This window comes from Daucus carota, chromosome 4 (assembly GCF_001625215.2).
Source record: "Daucus carota subsp. sativus chromosome 4, DH1 v3.0, whole genome shotgun sequence".
Classification (NCBI taxonomy): Eukaryota; Viridiplantae; Streptophyta; class Magnoliopsida; order Apiales; family Apiaceae; genus Daucus; species Daucus carota.
In genome coordinates, this window is record NC_030384.2 from 40,340,071 (window position 1) to 40,352,545 (window position 12,475).

Here is a 12,475-nt window from a genome sequence, read left to right on the forward strand (position 1 = left end):
CAGAGGTTTGAGGAACTTGTATCATTTGTCAAGATTTATGTCATAACAGCAGCAAAGTTCTTACATTGTACCAATTTTTAACTGAAGTATTAAGAACCATAAGTTGGACAAGAGGAATATGGTAGCTGAACAGGCATATACATAATTACATGAATAGTGATCACTAGTGATTATCACCAATTTCTTCCAGTTTTTCAGGCAGTGGGATAGGAAGCCTGCATTGCAATACCACATAGGCCTTCTTCAGCGGCTATGCCTCTTTGCATCCTTATATAACCTTCTTCACCCCAACTTGTGCCCCATGAGTTCTTCACAAGCCAATACTTGGTTCCATCCGCGGCAGTGCCATAGCCTACAGCAGTCACTCCATGATCTAACTCAGTTCCACACTGACCTGTAAACACACCACTAGAGTAGAACTGGAAGTCGGAACCACTAGCATCAATAGCAACTGAGATTGGTTGATTTGCAACAGCTTTCAGCAGTGCACTCTCACTATTTGCAGGCACATCCTCGTGTCCAGTTATCGTGGCTGCATGATTTGCTTCTTTGTTGGCATTGCATGTCCCATCAGTTCCACTGTAAGGGTAGTTTGTTTCAGTTGAGAGGCCGTGGTTTTCTTGGATGAAATCAAACGCATTGTCCATAAGACCACCCTCACAGCCTTGATCCTCACCGCTAGTATCACAATCTACCAATTCTTGCTCGGATAGAGAGATCAACTTGCCAGTTTTAAGCTGAGTAATTCCTTCCATAGCTGCCACAGCTGAAAACGCCCAACAGCACCCTGTATTTTAAGAAAGAAGTGTTAAAAGAATACTCCAAAATAATAACAGAGTATAAATCATAACATACAAACTAAAGACTTACCACACTGGCCCTGGTCCTTGATAGGAGTAACTGCACCTTTTTTTCTCCAGTCCATGGTAGATGGCACTGCAGTAACATTTTCATATCGGAATACATTTGTAGACGTGGCGCAAACATGGCTCTTGAATCTGTTTCTTGACGCTGTAAACTCTTCATTGGTAAGATCTGCAAATTCATTGGCCCCTAGTTTGTATGGCCTGTTATTTGCTTTATTCATTGTCTGGATGTATTTGAGGTTCTCTTCAAAGATGGTAGAACGCCTATGTTTCTCATCAGCTGTTTTGTACACACGTCCATAACGTGTCATCCATTGCTCATGTGTCTCGGTCATTGATGCCTCATTCAAAGAACGAGCTGCAGTCAGAGATGCCAAGAATCCGATGGTAAAGAGCAGAGCCAAGACTATGCACTGGTGCTTGACGGTTAAAGCCATTAAATTTAACTATTGGGAAAGTTAGATGTTTTAGAAGTATTGCGAGTTTATGCATTCTAGCACTGGACTTGGGCAATTTATAGGCAAACAATAAAACCTCTACAGCTAGTTTCTGGGATATGTCAAACTTTTTTGCCGTGCCTGTAAAATGGGGGTGAATCAGACATTGTTGAATAAAACATCTGGAAACGTTGGTGTGGTTTACCCGTTGGTCTGATTTCCTACAAAATCAACTTCAAACGCCAAGCAGCTAAACGTGTTCACAGGTGAGGTATTTGTCCATGTTGTATGTGAAATGTAATCTTATTCACATGTTATAATCTTACATTAACGTATTAATAATTTTTTATTTAATAATAATAATTATTATATCATTATGAAAAGACTTTCGTATGGATTATGATTTTATAATTAAAGAGTTCAATGCTGAGTAGGATTTTATGATTATTTTTGTACAATTATAAATGAATTATTGTCTAAAATTTCAAGCCTACGAAGTTCATTTCCTAAAATTTTAGTTCAAATTATAAAAAAAAAATTATAAGTTTAAACTAATATAATTATATTTTGTGATGACGGTTAAAGTCGTTTCAAATTAAAAGTATAATTATAATTTGTGATGATGATTAAAATCGTTTTCGGATTAAAATGGAGTGAATTAGATTGACATGATATATTTAATTCAAATTTTAATATATTATTAATAATTTATAAATCATTAATTATTTTCGATATATCGGAAGAAAATTACAAAACCACCTTTTCTGTTCTCAAAATTATAGGAAGGAAATTTCAAATTTTCGAATATATTAGGAGAAACATTCAAAATTACCATTTTCGGTTCTCAAATGATCGGAAGAAAGTTTCAAAATGTCAATATTAAAAAGTATTTATGATAGGAAGTTTCCAAATGAGAGAAGAGATTTATTGGATGTAAGTTTAAAATTAGAAAAAAAACAATATAACATATATTATGATGGAAAAACAGCAGAACATATATATATTTATTTAAATTAAGTAATTTAAATATCAAACTGCCTTTAAAAATTTAAAACATTATATTAAACTACAAATAATATTTGATAATTTATTTTAAATTTTAGAGGTGGGATATAGTGTATTTACATAAAATATTATGAATATAAAATTATGTGATAATTTTATATGATGATCAAAATATATGATATCTTAACATATATTTTATATATTATAAAAAGATATGTATTTATTTGTGAATTTATTATGAATATAAAATAATATAAAATATATGAATATAAAATTATGTGATAATTTTATATGATGATCAAAATTTGTAATATATTAACATATATTTTATATATTATAAAAGGATATTTATTTATTTGTGAATTTATTTAAGAAAATATTATGACACCGTTGTAAAACAGAATTTATAAACTAATTTTAATAAATAGGCTGTGATTAAATATTTTATGTTGTTGAAGAACTGTAAAGTGCACTACCCTTGTTTACTCAATTGCCAAAAAGTGTTTAGTACTCCTCCGTCTAGTATGCAGGAGATGCTTTTATATGATTTACCTGATTAATGAAAGTCCTCATTTTTATTAAAGAAAAACTGTAAAGTGCACTAGAATTCGTAGAGTCCATCTACAACGCGCCTAATTCCATAAAATCAAGGACTTTCAAAACTAATAAATTTTTGAATATCACTGCGTTGTAATGGATTGTTTATAATTCATAAATAGTTTCAAATTTTGAAATATTAATTAAAATCTAGATTGAATATTTAAATTTTTTATATATAATAAAATATAATTAAAATATAAAAAGTAATCTCCCCAATTTTAACAATTTTTTAAATATTAGAATATCCAAATTTTTGAAAATAACACAAATATATAATCTAAAATATAAATTTGGCCTTTGGGTGTGTAAAAATTTTGGATAACCCGAATTAAAGAAGGAAGGAATAAGTTATCTCCCAGCTAGATTGGTGTTCTTAACAAATCAAATAACTAAATGGATTATGACTTCGTACGTGTTATGAATACCTTTATTGTCAACCAATCCACCTTTAAGAATACGAAAGAAAGAGATTTTGGACTGAGCGAGAGAGGCAAGGGATGAAGGGCGTTAAAGTGTTTGAGTTGTTGACACTCTCAATTTCTGTGTCAATAATTCTTCTAAATAGTTATTACTCCTCAAAGCACAAGCAGAAGCACCTCGAAGAAAAAGAAGTGAGTGACCACTGGGCTGAACTTGACCGGAATCTATTGGGAGAAATAGCTAGCAGACTCTGCGTGATTGATCGGGCTCGTTTCGGTGCTGTTTGCACCCAATGGTTGGCCGCGGCTCATATCATTAAAACTAGATTCTCCTCATCATTACCATGGCATGGTTGTCAATATCCAGGCACCCCTGAATTCCGAATCTATGACCCATTATCATATCCAAGCCATCTAGTTTCACGACACTTTATAGACTGGTCTGAATTAGGTATTCCATCTGATTCTGATGATGTATATTTGCATGGTGTCAAGCACAATTGGGTTTTTCTTTCTGTTAGCAAACCAAGATTGTTTTTCTGGAGGCGTAGTCACGTCTTTTTGTTCTCGCCCTTTACTAAAAGAATCATCACCCTTCCTACTTTTGACCATCCTGATCGTCTCCGAGTCGTTTCCACGTTTTCCACCCGACCCGATTCACCAGATTGTGTCTTTTGTTGCGTAGACGCTAGCCAAGTTAACACAATTGTTGTTGCAACATATCGCAATGGTGATGCACAATGGACTTCTAGACGATTCAATAAGCCTCCTGCTTTTAGGCCTGGGAATCTCCTTTCTCACATCCTTGCTGGAATTCTCTACATTCCTTCTCCTTTTGGACAAGTAGCATCCTATAATATCCGTAATGGAGAATTCAAATTCGACCGTTTGCGTAGGGACGAGTTTGTGTTTGAGAATTCTTATAGAAGGACAGTCCAGTCGTTTGAGTTGAATGGGGAGTTGCTGATAATAGGTCTTAACCCCGATGTCAGAAAGGATGCTACTCTTCCAGGCCAGCAATTTGTAAGAAGGTATGATCGCTCGCGCAAGGTTTGGCTACCCGTGAGAACCTTATGGGGTTACGCTTTATTTTACACTGAAAAGTGTATCGACGTTGCAGTGGTCAATACAAAGAATAAGACATGTAACAGACTATTACCCAACAATGTGTACCGTTTTTTCAGTGGCGGGTGCCTTGTTTACTCTTTACTGGACGGTGAATTGGTTCAGACTAAGTGTGTAAATTCAAACTTTTTGGGCGATGGCGGGAACGATTTACCTGAATATAAGTATAATTATTCTACTCCAGACACAGATTTAGCTTATTGGTTAGAAGCTCCTCGCATCCGCTCCTCCTAAGACAATTAAGGTGAAATATACAGTAATCTTATTCATTATGCTGACTAGGTCTATATTAGGACAGCTCTGCTTAGCGGTAAATATAAAATTATATATATAACTAGTTAATAAAGCCGCGCTTCGCGGCGGCGTTATAAATTCTCTATAAATTTTGATACGAATTAATATTATAATAGTATAAAAAATTATTTTGAGTCATCTTCCGGTTAAACATATCACTAATAAAAAAATTATTATTAGTATAAAATTATTTTTAAGTTGTCATCCTGTCAAACACAATACTAATAATAAAATTAGTTCGAACCGCCCTCCCGTCAAAGACAATATTAATCCATAATTTTTATTTTTATGATAAAATTAAATATTACAGTATAATTTAGATCAAAATTAGTTTGAGTCGCTCTCTTGTCAAACACAATACCAATAACAAAACATTATAATTTAGATATTAGTTTGAGTCGCCTTACTGCCAAACACATACTAATAAAAATTATTCTAATTATGATAAAATTAAAGATTATAATTGGACAAAAAGTATTTTGAACTGTGGTCCCGTTTTAACAAAAATATATACTATAACATAGATAAAAAATTATTTTAACCACTTTCTTGTCAAACATAATACTAATAGAAAATTTATTATTATTTAGATAAAAATTAGTTTGGGACGCCTCCCGTGCCCGTCAAACACAATACTAATCAACATTATCATAAAATCAATATATGATTCCTATTTTATTTGTATTATTTTATATGTTAATTATTTTTATTTTTTGACTCCTATTTATTATTTTAAAATTATTATTCTTTTATGGTTCTAATATTTTTGGTATTAGTTTTTAATGATTATTATCTTTACAATCTTTTATTTTCTATTCGAAATTTAAGAAAATTATAAGACTAAATCGGAAATATAAATTGTAAGTATTACCTTACAAATCTTAAATATAAATTGTATTTTATCTATGATTATTAGTTTAAATAAATATAATCATATTCCTTTTGGCATTCCTAGATAATAAAAAAATTGTATTACCTCTAGAATCCGAAAAAAAAAGAATTATATTAACTTTTGAAATCCTTCAAGTTGATTTCTTTTAAACATAATCTTATTTCTTTTAGGATTACTAAATAAGAAAAGAATTATGTCATCTTTAGAATTCAATAAGAAATATTAAATAAAAAAGAAAAGAATTGTATCATCTTTAGAATTCAATAAGAAAAGAATTGTATCATCTTTAGAATTCTTGAATCTGATTTTTTGAATTACAACTATATTTTCTATCTGAAATTTAAGAAAATTCAGAAGACTGAATCGAGCAATTATAGGACGCTCGCATCCTCCTTTATATATCGCGCTTCGCGGCGGCGTGATAAATTTTGATATGAATTAGAATTATAATAGGATAAAAATTATTTTGAGTCATCTTCCCATTAAACATATCACAAATAAAAAATATTATAATTGATATAAAAATTTGTTTAAGTGATCATCCTGTCAAACACAATACTAATAATAAAATTAGTTCGAACCCCACTCCCGTCAAAGACAATATTAATCCATAATTATTATTTTTATGATAAATTAAATATTATAATTTAGATCAAAATTAGTTTGAGTCGCTCTCTTGTCAAACACAATACTTATAACAAAACATTACTCCCTCCATCCCATTTTAAGCGTCCTGTTTTGACTTATAACGGTCAAATTGACCAAATTTGACCAAGCATAAAAAACAAATTCATTATTATTTTGAAAAACTAAAAATTACATTTTATAGTATATTGTATGTATTTTATAATGACATAATTTTTTTTACTTTTAAAAATTATATTATATGTGTAAATCTCAGTTAAAATTTGGTCAATTTAACCATTCAAAAGTTAAACAGGACACTTAAAATGGGATGGAGGAAGTATAATTTAGATATTAGTTTGAGTCGTTTTAGTGTCAAACACAATACTAATAAAAATTATTCTAATTATGACAAAATTAGAGATTATTTTAAATTGTGTAACAAAAAAATATATTATAACATAGATAAAAAATTATTTTAGCGACTTTACCGTCAAACATAATACTAATAGAAAATTTATTATTATTTGGATAAAAATTAGTTTGGGCCGCCTCCCGTGCCCGTCAAACGATATACTAATCAAGAACCATTTACATTATCATAAAATCAATATATGATACCTATTTTTTATATATTATTTTATTTGTTAATTATTTTTATTTTTTGATTCCAATTTATTAGTTAAAAATTATTATTCTTTTATAAAAATTATTTTAGCGACTTTCCCGTCAAACATAATACTAATAAAAAATTTATTATTATTTAGATAAAAATTAGTTTGGGCCGCCTCCCGTGCCCGTCAAACACAATACTAATCAAGACCCATTTACATTATCATAAAATTAATATATGATTCCTATTTTTTATATATTATTTTATTTGTTAATTTTTTTTATTTTTTGATGCCTATTTATTAGTTAAAAGTTATTATTCTTTTATGGTTCTAATTTTTGTTGCTATCAGTTTTTTTAATGATTATTATCTTTACAATCCTTTATTTTCTATTCGAAATTTAAGAAAATTATAAGAGTAAATCGATAATATAAATTGTACGTATTACCTTACAAATCTTAAATATAAATTATATTTTATCTATGATTTTGTTAGTTTGAATAAATATATTCCTATTTCTATTAGGATTACTAAATAAGAAAAGAATTGTCTTATCTTTAGAATTCAATAAGAAATACTAAATAAGAAAAGAATTGTATCATCTTTAGAATTTGATAAGAAAAGAGTTGTATTACTTTTAGAATTCTTAAACCTGAATTTTTGAATTATAACTATATTTTTTATCCGAAATTTAAGAAAAATCAGAAGACTAAATCGAACAATTCTAGAGACGCCCGCATCCTCTTTATATATATATATAGTGAAAAAAGCCGCGCTTCGCGGCGGCATGATAAATTTTGATATGAATTAGAATTATAATATGATAAAAATTATTTTGAGTCATCTTCTCATTAAACATATCACAAATAAAAAATATTATAATTGATATAAAAATTTGTTTAAGTGATCATCCTGTCAAACACAATACTAATAATAAAATTAGTTCGAACCCCCCTCCCGTCAAAGACAATATTAATCCATAATTATTATTTTTATGATAAATTAAATATTATAATTTAGATCAAAATTAGTTTGAGCCGCTCTCTTGTCAAACACAATACTTATAACAAAACATTACTCCCTCCATCCCATTTTAAGCGTCCTGTTTTGACTTATAACGGTCAAATTGACCAAATTTTGACCAAGCATAAAAAACAAATTCATTATTATTTTGAAAAACTAAAAATTACATTTTATAGTATATTGTATGTATTTTATAATGACATAATTTTTTTTACTTTTAAAAATTATATTATATGTGTAAATCTCAGTCAAAATTTGGTCAATTTGACCATTCAAAAGTTAAACAGGACACTTAAAATGGGATGGAAGAAGTACAATTTAGATATTAGTTTGAGTCGTTTTAGTGTCAAACACAATACTAATAAAAATTATTCTAATTATGACAAAATTAGAGATTATTTTGAATTGTGTAACAAAAAAATATATTATAACATAGATAAAAAATTATTTTAGCGACTTTACCGTCAAACATAATACTAATAGAAAATTTATTATTATTTGGATAAAAATTAGTTTGGGCCGCCTCCCTCCCGTGGCCGTCAAACGATATACTAATCAAGAACCATTTACATTATCATAAAATCAATATATGATACCTATTTTTTATATATTATTTTATTTGTTAATTATTTTTATTTTTCGATTCCAATTTATTAGTTAAAAATTATTATTCTTTTATAAAAATTATTTTAGCGACTTTCCCGTCAAACATAATACTAATAAAAAATTTATTATTATTTAGATAAAAATTAGTTTGGGCCGCCTCCCGTGCCCGTCAAACACAATACTAATCAAGACCCATTTACATTATCATAAAATTAATATATGATTCCTATTTTTTATATATTATTTTATTTGTTAATTTTTTTTTATTTTTTGATGCCTATTTATTAGTTAAAAGTTATTATTCTTTTATGGTTCTAATTTTTGTTGCTATCAGTTTTTTTAATGATTATTATCTTTACAATCATTTATTTTCTATTCGAAATTTAAGAAAATTATAAGACTAAATCGATAATAACAATTGTACGTATTACCTTACAAATCTTAAATATAAATTGTATTTTATCTATGATTTTGTTAGTTTGAATAAATATAATCCTATTTTTATTAGTTAGGATTACTAAATAAGAAAATAATTGTCTCATCTTTAGAATTCAATAACAAATACTAAATAAGAAAAGAACTGTATCATCTTTGGAATTCGATAAGAAAAGAGTTGTATTATTTTTAGAATTCTTAAACCTGATTTTTTGAATTATAACTATATTTTCTTTCCGAAATTGAAGAAAAATTAGAAGACTGAATCGAACAATTCTAGAGACGCCCGCATCCTCCTTTATATATATATATGATTATATTTTTTTTTAATAATTTGTGTGATATTTATGCATAATCTTTCTCATAGTATATATATGAGGATTAGAGATCCGAATAAGAATGAAAAGGGAAGCGAGCAAAGAATTTCGGGGCCATAAGATTTTCAATTTCCCTTCATGAGTAAAGCAGTGTCGGACTAAGGTTGGATGAGATGCATCCCATATTAGTCACTAAATAATAATCTTTTAACTGAACTTTAGTTGAGCTTTTGAAGAACGAATATAAGTATAAATTACAGATTAATTTTTGCTTGTAAAGTTTAAGGTGGAAGGGAAGTAGAGGTATTTTACATAAAAATGATGGATTCATACCATTCATATATCAGAATGAACCTGTGCAGAATCTGGTCTACCGCAATTTACAAAATTATAGACTACAATAAGATATTCAATGTCTTTTAAGTGCAGATGAAACATGCTTCCTGTTTAGATATAGAGGTTTGCGTTTTTATTATATGTTTAAGTTACTAGCTAATTAACTACTCAACTGGAAAATGGTATACAGTAGCATATTTGAGGAACTTGCATCTTTTGTCAAGATTTATGTAATAACATAGCAAAGTTCTTACATTGTACCAATTCTTAACTGAATTATTCACAACCATAAGTTGGACAAGAGGAATAGGGTAGCTGAACAGGCATATACATAATTACATGAGTAGTGATCACTAGTGATAATCACCAATTTCTTCCAGTTTTTCAGGCAGTGGGATAGGAAGCCTGCATTGCAATACCACATAGGCCTTCCTCAGCAGCTATGCCTCTTTGCATCCTTATGTAACCTTCTTCACCCCAACTTGTGCCCCATGAGTTCTTCACTAGCCAATACTTGGTTCCATCAGAGGCTGTGCCATAGCCTACAGCAGTCACTCCATGATCTAACTCAGTTCCACACTGACCTGTAAACACACCACTAGAATAGAATTGGAAGTCGGAACCACTAGCATCAATAGCAACTGAGATTGGTTGATTTGCAACAGCTTTCAGCAGTGCACTCTCACTATTTGCAGGCACATCCTCGTGTCCAGTTATTGTCGCTGCATGATTTGCTTCTTTGTTGGCATTGCATGCAGTGGCGGATCTGACTATGAAGTTAAGGGGGGTCAATTTTTTTGTAAAAAAAATTAAAAGGTGTCACAGAAAAATTAAGGGGGGTCAATTTCAATTTTACAACCTAAAAATATGTATAATATTAACAAACAAAAAAATTAAGGGGGGTCAACTGACCCCTCTTGCCCCTTCTAAGATCCGCCTCTGATTGCATGTCCCATCAGTTCCACTGTAAGGGTAGTTTGTTTCAGTTGAGAGGCCGTGGTTTTGTTGGATGAAATCAAACGCATTGTCCATAAGACCACCCTCACAGCCTTGATCCTCACCGCTAGTATCACAATCTACCAATTCTTGCTCGGATAGAGAGATCAACTTGCCAGTTTTAAGCTGAGTAATTCCTTCCATAGCTGCCACAGCTGAAAACGCCCAACAGCACCCTGAATTTTAAGAAAGAAGTGTTAAAAGAATACTCCAAAAATAATAACAGAGTATAAGTCATGACATACAAACTAAAGACTTACCACACTGGCCCTGGTCCTTGATAGGAGTAACTGCACCTTTCTTTCTCCAGTCCATGGTAGATGGCACTGCAGTAACATTTTCATATCGGAATACATTTGTAGACGTGGCACAAACATGGCTCTTGAATCTGTTTCTTGACGCTGTAAACTCTTCATTGGTAAGATCTGCAAATTCATTGACCCCTAGTTTGTATGGCCTGTTGTTTGCTCTGTTAATTGCCTGGATGTATTTGAGGTTCTCTTCAAAGATGGTAGAACGCCTATATTTCTCATCAGCTGTTTTGTACACACGTCCATAGCGTGTCATCCATTGCTCATGTGTCTCGGTCATTGATGCCTCATTCAAAGAACGAGCTGCAGTCAGAGATGCCAAGACTCCGATGGTAAAGAGCAGAGCCAAGACTATGCACTGGTGCTTGACGGTAAAAGCCATTAAATTTAACTATTGGGAAAGATAGATGTTTCAGAAGTGTTGCGAGTTTATGCATTCTAGCACTGGACTTGGGCAATTTATAGGCAAACAATAAAACCTCTGTAGCTAGTTTCTGGGATATGTCAAACTTGTTTTGCTTATCAGCGTGCCTGTAAAATGGGGGTGAATCAGACATTGTTGAATAAACATTTGGAAACGTTGTTGTGCTTTACCCGTTGCTTTGATTTCCTGCAAAATAAACTTTAAAGGCCAAACAGCTAACGTGTTCACATGTGAGGTATTTGTCCATATTGTATGTCAAATGTTAATAAAATATAAAAAGTAATATTCAAATATTTTAATAAATTTTTTAAATATTAATATATCCAGAACTTTTAAAAATAAAACAAATATATAATCCAGATTAAATTTTGAATATATTTATAATTTGGGTGTGTAAATTGTTGAATAATATGTTTTTAAGTTAATCTCCAACTCTCTTGCATGTCAAGACTATTTATAGTTTCTTGTTTTTGGATGACTTCTGTCATCGAATCTGTAAAAATCTCCGAGATTATAGGTCTTTTGGTGGTAGTGTTCTCCTTTTGGTTCCAGTTGTATTAATGCCTTACTAGGTGTCCTATTTAATGAAGCTTGCTTATTAAAAAAAAAAAAAAACTAGAGAAGGGGTTGGATAAGTTATCTCCTCAAGATTGGTGTTCTTAATAAATCAAATAACTAAATGGATTATGAATTCGTACATATTATAAATACCTTTCTTGTCAAACAATCCACTTTTAAGAATAAAGGAAAGAAATTTTGGACTGAGCTAGAGAGAGGTAAGGGATGAAGGGCGTTAAAGTGTTTGAGTTGTTGACACTCTCAATTTCTTTGTCAATAATTCTTCTGAATAGTTATTACTCCTCAAAGCACAAGCAGAAGCAACTCGAAGTAGAAGAAGAAAAAGAAGGGAAAGCGTCGCCGCCATGGGCCAAACTTGACCGCAATCTGTTGGGGGAAATAGCGAGCAGACTCTGCGTGATTGACCGGGCTCGTTTCGGTGCTGTTTGCACCCACTGGTTGGCTGCGGCTCATGCCATTCGAACTAAATTCTCCTCATCATTACCATGGCATGGTTGTATATATCCAGGCAGCTCTGAATTCCGAATCTATGACCCATTATCATCTCCCAGCTATCTAGTTTCACGACACCTT

At 30.9% G+C, this 12,475-nt stretch overlaps 2 protein-coding genes across 2 annotated transcripts; both read right to left on the reverse strand.

Moving 5' to 3' along the window:
- Window positions 1-24: 24 nt before the first annotated feature.
- Window positions 25-1,341, reverse strand: LOC108217379 (senescence-specific cysteine protease SAG39-like). Its single transcript, XM_017390214.2, has 2 exons — window positions 871-1,341; window positions 25-787 (listed from the first exon to the last, which is right to left on the reverse strand). The coding sequence occupies exons 1-2, from the start codon at window positions 1,301-1,303 to the stop codon at window positions 195-197; spliced, it is 1,026 nt and encodes a 341-aa protein (XP_017245703.2). The 5' UTR covers window positions 1,304-1,341; the 3' UTR covers window positions 25-194.
- Window positions 1,342-9,806: 8,465 nt separating this feature from the next.
- LOC108217972 (senescence-specific cysteine protease SAG39-like) lies at window positions 9,807-11,347 on the reverse strand. Its single transcript, XM_064091270.1, has 3 exons — window positions 10,849-11,347; window positions 10,535-10,764; window positions 9,807-10,339 (listed from the first exon to the last, which is right to left on the reverse strand). The coding sequence occupies exons 1-3, from the start codon at window positions 11,279-11,281 to the stop codon at window positions 9,977-9,979; spliced, it is 1,026 nt and encodes a 341-aa protein (XP_063947340.1). The 5' UTR covers window positions 11,282-11,347; the 3' UTR covers window positions 9,807-9,976.
- Window positions 11,348-12,475: the final 1,128 nt, after the last annotated feature.